The 14,570-nt window shown below is 44.7% G+C and overlaps 1 protein-coding gene across 2 annotated transcripts in view; it reads left to right on the top strand.

Moving 5' to 3' along the window:
* LOXL2 (lysyl oxidase like 2) overlaps nucleotides 1-11,950 on the top strand; it is a 99,852-nt gene extending 87,902 nt beyond the window's left edge. Inside the window, exons 11-14 of one of the 2 annotated variants that reach the window (XM_087706179.1) lie at nucleotides 2,809-2,924; nucleotides 5,779-5,915; nucleotides 8,143-8,254; nucleotides 10,368-11,950. In XM_087706179.1, coding sequence (XP_087562305.1) covers nucleotides 2,809-2,924; nucleotides 5,779-5,915; nucleotides 8,143-8,254; nucleotides 10,368-10,435 — 433 coding nt within the window. In that variant the 3' untranslated portion in view covers nucleotides 10,436-11,950. The remainder of the gene's footprint in view (nucleotides 1-2,808; nucleotides 2,925-5,778; nucleotides 5,916-8,142; nucleotides 8,255-10,367) is intronic. The other variant, XR_015695558.1, reaches the window with a different exon arrangement.
* The last annotated feature ends 2,620 nt before the right edge of the window (nucleotides 11,951-14,570 follow it).

Genomic DNA, 14,570 nt, shown 5'->3' with positions numbered 1-14,570 from the left:
CCTTTGGTATTTAGTCATGCTAGCCACATGACCACGGAGACGTCTTTGGACAGAGCTGGCTCTTCCGCTTTGAAATAGAGATGAGCACCGTCCACTAGAGCCGGGAACAACTAGCACATATGTGCGAGGGGAACCTTTACCTTTTTTATGCCCTAAAGGTGCTTTTTCAAAGGCAACTGGACTTTCTTTTTCCTTGAAGACGTTTCACTTCTCATCCAAGAATCTTTGTCAGTTCTGACTGAGTGGTGGAGGATGGAAGGATTTATATTCCTTGCAGTCATCTGGTCATTAGCATTCTTTCTGAGAGTTGTTGAGGCCACTTGTGGGTTTATCTGTACCCTCAGGATCAAAGAAAAAACAAAGAAAGTCCGGTGGCCTTTTGAGAAAACACCTTTGGGACAATTATATCCTGAATGACTAGGAATACCTATTGATAGTCACACAATAGTTTTGTTTTGGGCAAGGAACCATAGCTCAGTTCTAGAGTCCCACATTTAGCTGAAGTCCTATTTCAAACATTCAAGTATCAGATGAGGGGGGGAAACAGGTTGCAATGAACATCACTTTAAAGAGATGGGGGTCCCTTTGTAACCATCTGCTAAAATCTATGTCGATGAAAAGAAGGCCAGGCAGGATAAATAGGAGCAGATGGCTCTTCAAGTCATCAACCCTCAAGCTATATAAACTTTTAAAGCTTAACTAAATCTTTGAATTAGGCCTCCCACCGAGTACTGTACCTGCAGCTGGATTATCTCCCTGGAAGTGAGTTCATTGTTTAGTTTGATCTAGGGTGTTGTGGAGCACTGCTGGGTTAAGTTTATTCCCAAATTATGAATTGAGCTTCAAGAAAAATACATTTCTGAGCAAGACAATTGCAACTTTAGCAGGCACTTTTTCCACTTTTGTGGAAACTGAGACTAGATTTATTGGCTTTTATCAATTCCATCGAGCATTCATTTAAAAAACCTATCATCATCTTTTAACAACTGCCTAATTCCTTGTGCAGTGGAGTCTGGGCAATTGAATGGAGCTAGCAGTGTGTTTAATGGCTGGATGCTTTTCCTGTCACCAATACGGAGTTTTGTTCAGCAGATATATTCTCATTGTACCCAGGATCAGACCCACAGCTTCCTGATTGTGAGGCAAGAGCTCCATCTCAGGTCACCAAACCACTCCTTTAATTTAAAAGACCTATGTTCCTGCTTTTAAAGAGCTGTATCTTGGTTTTTTTGGGTGATCTCTTCTCTAATAACAAAATTTATCTCACCAATTCAACACACTTTCTCTCCTGCTTTCCTTCCATTCTGGAGCTGTCCCAACTTCAGCAGCTTCAATGGCTGCTTCTCTGTCACCGAAAGAAAGAGCTTCTACTGGATCAATCAGGGAATTTGCAATGTCCCTGAGATCAACAGGATGTGCCCTTCTCTATCACGATCTCTATGGGATGGTTTAGATCCAAAAGGACTGTCCAGCGGCAGAGATATCGATGGCGATCTTGGAGCTCCAAGATAGCACATCATATCGTCACGACATCTGCCCCCCCTCGCCCAAGAGCTGTATCTTCCATATATTAAGGTTCTTGACCCATTCTCTATATCAGGGGTGTTAAACTGGCAGCCTGCTGCCCAGATGCGTCACATGCAGGCCCACCCCAGCTCCGCGAATGGGAAAAACATCGCGAAACATCATGTGATGGCAACATGACATGGCGAGTTTGACACCCGTGCTCTGTATCATCTTGCCCATTAGGCCAAAGAATCTCATGAGGCAGCATTTCTCAATGTGGCAACTTCAATATATGTGGATTTCAACTCCTAGAGTTCCCCAACCAGCATTTTGGGAATTGAGGTCCACACATATTAAAGTTGCCACAGTTAAGAAACACTGTTCTAAGGCATAATTCTCTCAGTTTTTGAAGACAGCTAGAGGTTGACAGGAATGGACTTGAGACTATAAAATCACATGAATTCAATTATATTATTGCTTGGGACAAAATAAAAGGATTCCCCCAAAACTGTGTTCCATATGGTATTTATTTCCTTCTTCTAGACTCACCAAGCTGGAATTCATCCAGTAAATAGTCACATTTGGGAGGTGTTTTCACCTGAATGAAAAGCATTTATGGTTAACCCAGGAGTCAGCAAGCTGTGGCTCTGGAGCCACATGTGGCTCTTTCATCCCTCTGCTGCAGCTCCCTGTTGCCGGTCAGCTCCACAATTGATAGGGCTTTTGGTTAGGACAGATAGAGGAAAAAGGATGTCACACTGGAGGAGACTCTATGATGGCTTCAGAATTGAACGGTTGGCTTCAGAATTGAACGGGAGGCTTCCAGTTAGGACCTTTGTGGCTCTTTGAATGTTTAAGTTGACAACCCCTGGGTTAACCAGTAGTAAATTTGGATGAGCAGTGGCTAAGGCTTCCAGATAGGCTAATATAGTATTTTAGCAAAAAAATTAATTCCCTGTATACATAGATGGTAGGGGAGATACCACAGTCATGATAAATTGTCATTCTGGTATGTCTCAAACCAACAACAATCGGATATGCTTTGATTCTATAAAGATAATGTCTAGATTCACCAGCCTTAACCATGACTTCCTAACTAAACCCCAGAGAGCTGAGTTTATCGATAGAAAACAATAGTTGTAACTCAGGGTTTTTGGTGGGGGGGGGTTGGTGCTCTCTGAGCTTGGTAGTTTTCTTGCAGACGTTTCATTATCCAACCAGTTAACATAATCAATGCTGAGTTTACACATCAAAGCTTTGTTGACAACCTTCAGCAATTTGCTTTCTTTCTGGCTTTCACAGGCATTACCACAGCATGGAAGTCTTTGCCCACTACGATCTGTTGGATAGCAACTGGACACAAGTTGCCGAAGGCCACAAAGCCAGCTTTTGCCTGGAGGACACTGACTGCCTAGACGGTACATGTGTTTCCAACCTTATTTCAGTGCATTGATAATTATGGCAGTGATTAGCACTCCTTAATCCCCAGATGCAGAGGTGGGATTCAGCAGCTTCTGACCAGTTCTGGAGAACCAGTAGCAGAAATTTTGAGTAGTTCGGAGAACCGATAAATACCACCTCTGGCTGGCCCCGCCCCCACCTATTCTCTGCCTCCCGAGTCCCAGCTGATTGGGAGGGAATGTGGATTTTGCAGCATCCTTCCCCTGCCATGCCCACCACGCCATGCCCACTAAGTCACCGGACACCCACCAAGTCACTCCCACAGAACTGATAGTAAAAAAAATTGAATCCCTCCACTGCCCAGCTGTTTTCCATCATAACATCAGCATAGAAAATACTGTATGTTGAAGGCTGAGTCTCCGTGACCATTATGAACCACAGTGGTACAGTAGTTAGAGTGCAGTACTGCAGGCTACTTCTGCTGACTGCAATTTGGCAGTCCAAATCTCACCAGGCTCAAGGTTGACTCAGCCTTCTATCCTTCCAAAGTGGGTAAAATGAGGAGCCAGATTGTTGGGGGCAATAGGCTGACTGTGTAACCGTTTAGAGAGGGCTGTAAAAAGCACTGTGAAGCGGTATATAATTTTGAGTACTATGGCTATTGCTATTAAAATCAAATGGAGAACCAACTTTCCACCATACTTTGTTTAACCTATCCATAAATCTGGTTGAAGAACGCTCTTGAGAGTCCAGGACATTCCTGGGAATAAATCTTTAAAGATGATACATTCCCCTTCAGACTGAAGAAAATATTACTTCTAGCCACTCATTTCTATGGACCGCTACCGGTTTGCAACCCACGCGCATGCGCTATTCAATGTAAATTGTTCTTTGTGCATGCACAGAACAATTTACAGTGAACTGCGCATGCACAGCCCAGGGGTGGGTTCCGGCTTCTGTTACTGCTGGTTCACTCGGGGACACGCTTCAGGCATGTGCAGTAGTAAAAAAAATTGGAAACAAGATGGAGGAACATACAGCATCATTGAGAGAACTGGTTCGGGGACGTGGCTGACCAAGTTACTACCTACTCTGCCGAGCCGGTCCGAACCGATAGGAACCAACCTCTGGCGCAGTCACTAAAAAACAAAATGGCGGCCATCAGGGAACTGGTGAGGAAACTGGTTCAGGGGAGTGGCAGGCCTGGGTCTCTGCCAGTTCTGCAACCCAGGCCTGAATGCCACTACCACTCTGACTGAATTGGACCGAACTGGGAGCAACCCATCTCTGCTGAGGATATAGGAAAGTGCTTTATGTTAAATCAGGATGGTGGGCTAATCTGATTTAGTATATCTCCATTGAAGTGAGGAAAATCTAAGGCCGTGATGGCGAACCTATGGCACAGGTGGCACGCGGAGTCATTTCCTAGGGAACGTGAAGCATTGCCCTGTCAGCCTTGATTTTTGGCCGTTTCCTGCAAATTCAGGAACGAACTTCCAGTTTGCGCTTTGGGCTGTTTTTTGCCCTCCGAAGGGAGAAAAACGGCCCAATGGGCAACCCAGAAGTCTGTTTCCGAACTTCTGGTTTGTGTGTTGGGCTGTTTTTCGCCCTCCCCAGGCTCCTAGAAAGCCTCTGTAGTCTGGGGAAGGCAAAAAACGAACCTACTAGGCCCACCGGAAGTCAGAAAGCAGGCCGTTTCCAGCCTCCGGAAGGCCTCCGGGGGGTGGAAGAAGGCTGATTTTACCCTCCCCAGGGTCCAAGAAAGCCGTGCGTGCATGCTCAGGGCAGCAGGGGGCGTTACACTCATGCATGCACAGGGGGCATGGCACAGGGGGCATTAAATTATGGGGGTGGGCACGTTAGCGTGTGTGATAGCTCACACATGAGTGCTTTTGGCTCCCGAGGTGAAAAAGGTTCGCCATCACAACGTCTCCCCCCAAGTCAACTGCCATTGTGTAACCCCTTCTTGGTGATACCATTAAACAGGATATTTAATTGCTTGCTATGTCTAGGTAGATTCTCAATTATCTGGGTTATGATTGTTCCAAAGGTGCTATCCCCCCCCAAAAAAAGCAACTGGTTTTTCTTGGGAGGGGGATTCATTTGAAAATGTTTTCTTCTCATCCAAGAAGCTTCTTCAGCTCATTCTTCAAAAGCCAAAAAAGTCCTGTTGCCTTTTTGAAGAAGCACCTTTGGGCTACTTACATGATACGCTTCATCCTTCAGGAAATAAAAAAAGACATGACAGGCAACTTTTAGGGGTTTTATCAGGGGACTGGAGACTAAAACATACGATAAACGGTTGCAGGAACTAGGCATGGCTAGTCTAGTGAAGAGAAGGACCAGGGAGACATGATAGCAGTCTTCCAATATTTGAGGGGCTGCCACAGAGAAGAGTGGGTCAAGCTATTTTCAAAGCACCTGAAGGCCAGACAAGGCACAATGGATGGAAACTGATCCAGGAGAGATTCAACCTGGAAATAAGGAGGAATTTTCTGACAGTGAGAGCAATCAACCCATGGAACAGAAGTTGCCTTCAGAAGTTGTGGGAGCTTCATCCCTGGGAGCTTTCAAGAAAAGACTGGACTGCCATCTGTCAGAAATGGTGTAGGGACTCTTGCTTGGACAGAGGGTTGGACTAGATGACCTACAAGGTCCCTCCCAACTCTGTTAACCTGAAACGTCCCATAATTTTAAAAATGGGGACCATTGATCCTTGCACAGAAGTGGGTTTCCAGCTGCAAAGCCTATGTTCCTGTCAGTATGCTCATCTAAAGCATTATCCATAGCTCATATCTCTTATTGTTGTTTAGTTAAAAGACCAACCAAAACATTGATACTACCATATCTTTGCACTGACTTCCTTCTTAGGAATGCAGAAGCAGTATAACTGTGCAAACTTTGGAGAGCAAGGGATCTCCGTCGGATGCTATGATGTGTATCGGCATGATATTGATTGCCAGTGGATTGACGTTACTGATCTTAAACAAGGAGACTACATCTTCCGGGTAAGCTATGATTCTGCCCGTGAACGGTAACCCTAGGCCAGGGGTCAGCAACCATAAACACTCAAAGAGCCAGAAAGGTCCTAATAGGAAGCCCCATTCAATTCTGGAGCCAACTGGAAGTCTGGTTCTCCCACCATAGAGTCTCCTCCTAGCACGGCATCCTTTTTCCTCTGCTGACCAGAAGTCTGGTTCTCCCACCATAGAGTCTTCTCCTAGCGTGGCGTCCTTTTTCCTCTACCTGTCCTAATCGAAAGCCCTATCAATTGTGGAGCGGACCTGCAAAAGGGAGCCACAGCAGAAGGATGAAAGAGCCACATGTGGCTCCAGAGCCGCAGGTTGCCGACCCCTGCCCTAGGCCATGTTTGCAGGATATAAGTAACCCAGCCTCTCTCTTTGCCAGCCAGTTGACTACAGGTAGTCCTCGACTTACAACAGTTCATTTCATGACCGTTCACATTTACAGCAGCACTGAAAAAAAGTGACATGTGGTCATTTTTCACAGTTGCAGCACTGTCATGATCGTGCAATCAAAATTCAGGCAACTGATTCATACTTTTGACGGTTGCAGCATCCCGGAGTCACATGGTCCCCTTTTGCAACTTTCTGACAAGCAAAGTCAATGAGGAAGCCAGATTTCAGAGCCATGGTGGTGCAGTGGTGAGAGTACAGTATTGCAGGCTACTTCTGCTGCCTGCCAGTTGCCTGCAGTTTGGCAGTTCGAATCTCACCAGGCTCAAGGTTGATTTAGCCTTCCATCCTTCTGAGGTGGGTAAAAGGAGGACCCAGATTGTTGAGGGCAAGAGGTTGACTCTAAACCACTTAGAGAGGGCTGTAAAAGCATTGTATATAACTCTAAGTGCTGTTGCTATTCACTTAACATCTGGGTTACTAATCAGCTGCAGTGATTCACTTAACAACTACGGCAAGAAAGGTGGCAAAATGGGGCAAAACTCACTTAACAACAGAAATTTTGGGCTGAACTGTGGTTGTAAATTGAGGCCTACCTGTACCTTAATATGCTTGGAAGTATATCCTCAGAATACAGTAACTGTGTCAGTCACATTGATTTGCCTCCTAGTCAGTGGTGGGATTCACTTACCTTTGCTACCAGCTCACAAATGTGAGCAGAAGGTCGCGCATTATGTTGAGGCAGGTGAGCAGAGTCTCCAGCCGCCGCCGCTGCTACCTGTTTGCCTGAACCGGTAAGAACCGGCAGAATATCACCTCGAGGCGCTCCAGAGTTATGCTGGAATACACACACACACACACGCACACACACACACACACACACACACACACACACACAAAATATTTGTTTCCAGAGGATAAGTCATCTGTATACCAAGTTTGGTTCAAATTGCTTGAAGCACTCCAGAGTTATGCTGCAACATATATACAGTACATACCTACAGCCTTTTTAATATAGATATTATTATTATATACTTTATTCATTAAACATGAATCTCAGCCAACTGAACATTCAAAAATGCATTGCAAATACCAGTGACTGGTGCTAATAGTTGATACGGCTTGCTGACAGCATCCTAGGTATCAACCAAGGACCTTCTTAAAATATAAGATGTTCCAAGTAGTGTAGTTTTTTGCAGTTCTGCTGGTGTTATTGCAGGAAGCTGCAATTTGTGGATGTATCTTGTAAAATTCTTGGACATGGTGCCAAGTGCCCCAATGACAATGGGTATCACTGTGACATGCTTCATCCATAGCCGTGTAGTTTCGATGGCCAGGTCGCGATATTTCATTTTTTCTAGTTCTTTTTCTTCAACTCTGGCATCTCTTGGAACAGCGACATCAATAAACTGTACACTTCAGCCCTCTACAACTGTGATATCTGACATATTGTGCTCCAAATGACGATCCGTTTGTATTCAAAAGTCCCACAAAAACTTCACCTTCTCATTTTTATTATTATCTCATGTTGTTGTTGTTAAGATTATTATTATTAAGATTATTATGAAAGGCAAAAATAAAGGTGAGAACCACTGTCTTGGGCTATTTCAGCTCCAGTAAATACAATGACTGCATCAGCTTGTGCTAGAAAATTGTTTGCTAGCGATAGGTAATCAAAGTCTCCCCTTTTCAGGTGTGAGGTGTAAAAAGAGATGGGGCTTCAACTGCATGATCAAAGTAACTTTTCTTACACACACCAAATCACCATTATACGTATCTCCGATTAAATCACACTAACATTCCTGTTATCTTTATCCAGATCATTGTTAATCCCAACTTTGAAGTGGCAGAGTCTGATTACTCCAACAACGTTATGCTTTGTAAAGTCAGGTACGGGTCACTACGTGTGTGGGTGTTTAACTGCCATATAGGTAAGTTTGGCTTTTACTTTACTTTTATTCTTTTTAAACAAGTACTTGCAGAGATAAGCTTTGTATCCATGAAATAGTTCTCAGCTCTTCAAGATCAGGAAACAGACCGTAGTAACCCTATCAAAACTCGACAGTTGTAGGATCTTGAAAGCCTGACAAACTTTCTCCTCCCTTTCTGCCTCTCTCTGTGTGAATGTGTGTCTTTCTGTGTGTCTCTGTGTGTGTGTCTCTCTCTGCGTGTCTCTCTCTCTCTCTCTTCCTGTGTGTGGTATATCCGTCTCTCAGTTTGTGTACCTCTTTTTCTCTCTCTCTGCGTCTCTCTCTCTCTCTCCCTCTCTGTTTATCTGCTTCTCAGTGTTTCTTTCTCTCTCTCTCTCTCTCTCTCTCTCTCTTTCTCTGTCTCTCTGCCTCTCTCTCTCTGCGTCTCTCTCTCTCTCTGCGTCTCTATCTCTCTATGTGTGTGTGTTTATCTGCTTCTCAGTGTGTGTTTCTTTCTCTCTCTCTCTCTCTCTTTCTCTCTCTATGTCTCTCTCTCTGCCTCTCTCTGAGTGTCTCTCTCTCTGTATGTGGTATATCCATCTCTCAGTTTGTGTGCCTCTTTTTCTCTCTCTCTGCCTCTCTCTCTCTGTTTCTCCATGTTTATCTGCTTCTCAGTCTCTCTCTCTCTCTGTCTCTCTGTCTTTCTCTCTCTCTCTCTCTTTCTGTCTCTCTGTTTCTCCATGTTTATCTGCTTCTCAGTCTCTCTCTCTGTGTCTTTCTCTCTCTCTCTCTCTCTGTCTTTCTCTGTCTCTCTGTTTCTCCATGTTTATCTGCTTCTCAGTTTCTGTGTATGTGTGTATGTGTGTATGTGTCTGTCTCTCTCTGTCTGTCTCTGTCTATCTTTGTCTCTGTCTCTCTTGTACCAAAGAGAATCAAGACAGAGCAGTCTAGAGTTTCTTTCTCACCCCACCTTTCTCAAGGCTATGCTGGTGTTGTTTATAAAATTGCCCTCATGCTCCTTCTTTCAAGCCGTCTCTGTAGTCCTCTACAATAATAGAATCGCTTGTATCAAAACAGTGTAAGAAAAAGATTTTTTTAAAATTTTTACTTAAACATCCCATTCATTTAATTGTTCATTTGTTAAACTATGACAATTTTGTGATCAGATTAGAGTTGGTTCATTGGTTTCTGAAACTTCCATTTAAAAGGTCATCCTGGAATCCTGCAAGGGTTTGGGGGTTTTTGGGATAAATTTCCAGGAACCCCATCATGTATCAAAAAGTCTCAAATGCCAGCTAGGAAATTCATCTGTTTTGAAAAGCAAAGTTAAAAATCAGCATTATCTGGACATTCCCCTGCTTGTTTCACTTAACAACTGCATTTATTTGTTTAACGTCAAGGGCAAAAAAGGTCATAAAAATCGGGCATGACTCCAATGGAAATTCTGTCCCCAACTGTGGTTGTAGTGTTGGAAGAAATGTCCTTCTGGGTTCAGTTCCAAGTGGGGAAAAGGAATGGAAACTTGGAGGCTGCTTGGAAAGGTGGTTTAATGGTGGACAGGATCACATGGTTTGAGCTCCTGAACAGAAAAGGGGGATCAGATGCTTCCAGATGTTGGGTGAAGAAGAGAAAGGGGCAGAGATGCTGAAAGTCACTGGTTTTATGCCTTCTCTGGCCTTTGACCTTGTATTCTGATTGGTTGTCAGACTCCCATGGGGCCATGCAGAGGCAACTCTGTAAGGTGTCTTGAGTCCAAGTTTGGTTCAGCATTGCTTCTTCCCAGGTGCCCTGTGGTGAGATGGGTAAAGGGCTAATACTATCATGCCTTAATCCCATCACCCTGGAGCTGAAGGGGGAGATATTTATTATGTAGAAGCGTTTTAATGGCCCATTGAGAAAGATGGGGGCTCTTAAGAGTGAGTCTGTTTCCTACCTAAAAGCATGTTTCTCCATTTCTTATCCAGGTAAATATAATATTCTGCCTTTTCCCAGGATATTTCATTTTTCTAGGAGAGGGGTGGGTGCTAACTTCCTACAGTAGGTTGAGGAACACCTGTAGTTTTTCACCTTTTGCCCATAGCTATCCGAGTGGACTGTACTATTTGACTCTTCACTTTTTTTCTCCTTCTCACAGCCAACTCTTACTATGAACCAGACCAGAAAGAAAACTTCAGTGGACTTTGGAACAATCAGGTGTTTTAACTGTAGGCCCTCTGTTTAATATAAAGGAAGAAAAGAAAAAAAAAGAAAAAAAAGGAGGGGCTTTTCCCATGATTTCCCTAACCACTGCTCCGAAAACTGAAGTTATCAAGCAACCAACCATGAACGTTTCATGTTAGCTCTGTAAATTATTTTTGAAGGGTGTTACTACAAACCTACTTCGCAACGTTCAGCAGGAGGAGACCGCAGCGGCAGACTCAAAATTTCACACCATTCCAAGAGAAGGAAAGTTTTGCACTAGCTGTACGACTTTGCTTCCCCCCCCACGTACGTCAACCCTGGCAAACTCTCACCGCCACCCTTTTGGTCCACCGCAGCGTCCCAAGAGGCACCTGACAGGCAACTCGCAAGGGGGTTTGTTGCTCAAGAGTTACCTTTTTGGAGGACTTCTCTTTCAGCCTTGGTCGTTTGTCTCGCGGACGTTCAAACATCGGACTCTATGCCACTGGTGGGAGGTGACCTTTCTTCAGCCTGCTGACATTACCAAGAACACGGGTGATATTTGATTTTTGTGTGGGGGGGGAGGTGAAACCATCGTAACTTCCATCTTGGTTTAAAAAAAAAAAACACGAGAATGTGAATTTCTTTTGAAACACATTAAACCAGAGGTGTCAAACTCAAGGCCGCGGGGCGGATCTGGCTCAGTGGGTGCTTAGATCTGGCCCGCAGTGCCCACCCCCCTGGGAACAGCGAAGGACCAGTCCGCGTTGCTTCTGCCAGCAAAAATGGAGGTATGGAGGGCTGCGTGCTCCATTTTCGTTGGCAGAGCGCTCCGGCGACCATAGGCGCCCCCAACACAAGTGATGTCGAGCTGGCCACATCCATCCTGGCCATGCCCCACCCAACCCCCCAAAGTCAAACAACTCTGATGTGGCCCTCAATGAAATTGAGTTTGACATCCCTGCAGTAAGCTGTTCACCTGCCCTGCCTTATCCATCTCTTTTCTGTCCGTGCCACCAACACATATTTCCTTCCTGTCAATATTAAGTAATACATCAATTACACCAAGATTTTCCCATGATAGACCTCTTCCCCATTCATTACAGCAAACCATCCTACGATATCTTGTAAGAATAAAAAAAATAAATGTCTTAGGACACATTTTACATGAGAGTCCTTGAAGGGATTCCAAAAATCAAGGGGACAACTCCCAACCATTGTGATTGTAACCATCTTGACATTTTGATGACAACCCTTGCTTTAGTAAATGTATGGGGCAGTGGTGGGGTTCACATTTTTTTACTACCAGTTCTGTGGGTGTGGCTTGGTGGGCGTGGCTAGGTAGGTTTGGCAGGGGAAGGATACTACAAAATCCCCATTCCCTCCCCACTCCAGGGAAATCTCCATTCCCACTCCACTCCAGGGGATGGTTACTGTAAAATCTCCATTCCCACCCCACTCCAGGGAAATCTCCATTCACACCCCACCCAAGGGGAAGGATAATGCAAAATGCCCATTCCCACTCAACTCCAGGGGAAGGATACTGTAAAATCTCCATTCCCATCCGACTCCAGAGGAAAGATACTGCTAAATCTCCATTCCCACCCCACTCCAGGGGAAGGATACTGTCAAATCTCCATTCCCATCCCACTCCAGGGGAAGGATACTGCTAAATTTCCATTCCCTCCCCACTCCAGGGGAAGGATACTGTCAAATCTCCATTCCCATCCCACTCCAGGGGAAGAATACTGCTAAATTTCCATTCCCTCCCCTCTCCAGAGGAAGGATACTGTAAAATCTCCATTCCCTCCCCACTCCAGGGGAAGGATACTGTAAAATCTCCATTTCCTCCCCAGTCCAGGGGAAGGATACTGTAAAATCTCCATTCCCACCCAACTCCAGGGGAAGGTTACTGTAAAATCTCCATTTCCTCCCCAGTCCAGGGGAAGGATACTGCAAAATGTCCATTCCCACTGCAGTCCAGAGGAAGAATACTGCTAAATCTCCATTCCCACCCCACTCCAGGGGAAGGATACTGCTAAATCTCCATTCCCTCCCCTTTCTAGAGGAAGGATACTGCTAAATCTCCATTCCCTCCCCACTCCAGGGGAAGGATACTGTAAAATCTCCATTTCCTCCCCAGTCCAGTGGAAGGATACTGTAAAATCTCCATTCCCACCCCACTCCAGTGGAAGGATACTGCAAAATGTCCATTCCCACTGCACTCCAGAGGAAGGATACTGCTAAATCTCCATTCCCACTGCACTCCAGAGGAAGGATACTGCAAAATGTCCATTCCCACTGCACTCCAGAGGAAGGATACTGCTAAATCTCCATTCCCACCCCACTCCAGGGGAAGGATACTGCTAAATATCCATTCCCACCACACTCCATAGGAAGGATACTGAAAAATCTCCATTCCCACCACACTCCATGGGAAGGATACTGTAAAATCTCCATTCCCACTTCACTCCATGGGAAGGATACGGTAACATCTCCATTCCCACCTCACTCCAGAGGAAGAATACTGCTAAATCTCCATTTCCACCCCACTCCAGGGGAAGGATACTGTAAAATCTCCATTCCCACCCCACTCCAGGGGAAGGATACTGCTAAATCTCCATTCCCACCACACTCCATGGGAAGGATACTGTAAAATCTCCATTCCCACCACACTCCATGGGAAGGATACTGTAAAATCTCCATTCCCACTTCACTCCATGGGAAGGATACAGTAAAATCTCCATTCCCACCTCAGTCCAGAGGAAGAATACTGCTAAATCTCCATTCCCTCCCCACTCCAGAGGAAGGATACTGTAAAATCTCAATTTCCTCCCCAGTCCAGGGGAAGGATACTGTAAAATCTCCATTCCCACCCCACTCCAGGGGAAGGATACTGCTAAATCTCCATTCCCACCCCACTCCAGGGGAAGGATACTGTAAAATCTCCATTCCCACCTCACTCCAGAGGAAGGATACTGTAAAATCTCCATTTCTTCCCCAGTCCAGGGGAAGGATACTGCAAAATCCTCATTCTCTCCCGATTAGCTGGGTTCTCGGGAGGCAGGTAATAGATGGTGGGGGGGCAGTCAGAGGTAACATTTGCCGGTTCTCTGAACTACTCAAAATTTCTGCTACCAGTTCTCCAGAACTGGTCAGAACCTGCTGAATACTACTTCTGGTATGGTGGTGCTAAGCACGTTTGCCTCTGTTTGTTTGAGGTCAAACAATTACTCCAGAAAACCATTCCTACTTGAATATTTTTTGGTTTCTTATGTTTAAAGAAAAGAGAGAGAGTTTGTATACAGTACTTCCATATGATTCTTTTTAAAAAAAACACCCCGCAAGGGTTCGATTTTAGGATCCTGTACAAAAGGGGCAACTGAAAAATCAAACTACATTTGCTGCAGGGGATCAGAGCACCAGCATTTTGCTTCTAAAATAATAATAATAATCAGAGATGTTTTTGGAGGTTCAAAGGTGAAATTTATTGTTTCTTTTAAGCATCAGTGACTAAGGATAGTTTGTCTCTGACCACAGACGTTACTAGCTATTGCTGCATGAAGACTTTAAACCTACCATATTTGAGCACTATAAGAGAGAAGGAATTCAATGTATCTAAAGCAGGGGTGTCAAACTCAAGGGCTGGGGCCCAGATCCAGCCCACGGGGTACTTACCATATTTTTTGGAGTATAAGACGCACCTTTCCCCCCCTAAGGGGTTGAAAATTTGGGTGTGTCTTATACACTGAATCTAGCCCACCTACCCACCATCCCCCACCCTTTGACCTCTGCCTCCCAGCAATTCCTCCGGGATTGGGCGGCCTATAAATCTAATAAATTGAATTGAATTGATAAAATTGAATTTACCGCCTCACCGCAAACGGGGAAAATGGGGCTTGCGGAGGCTGCAATAGGCTATAGCAATCCTTGCAGCCTGAAACAGTTGATGATCATGAGGCAGGCTTAAATTGAAAGTGAAACTTGCTGTTTGTTTCACAAGGCAAATGGCTAAGAGGCAAAAGCAGATTTTTTTTCTTGTGCTAATCAGGCTGTTTGCTGCAAGATGTCAATAACCATAAATGTCTATAGAATGTTCAATTTATTAGACTTATTTTTTTCAAGACTGCTTTATTATTGTTCTAGACAGCTTAACAAAATGAAGAAGTTTTTAAAA

The sequence above is a fragment of the Thamnophis sirtalis genome, unplaced genomic scaffold (assembly GCF_051295495.1).
Source record: "Thamnophis sirtalis isolate CommonGarterSnake01/CBP01778 unplaced genomic scaffold, rThaSir2_p1.2 scaffold_2, whole genome shotgun sequence".
Classification (NCBI taxonomy): Eukaryota; Metazoa; Chordata; class Lepidosauria; order Squamata; family Natricidae; genus Thamnophis; species Thamnophis sirtalis.
The sequence above is the reverse complement of the archived record's forward strand: the minus strand, read 5'-3'. Positions and strand labels throughout refer to the sequence as shown.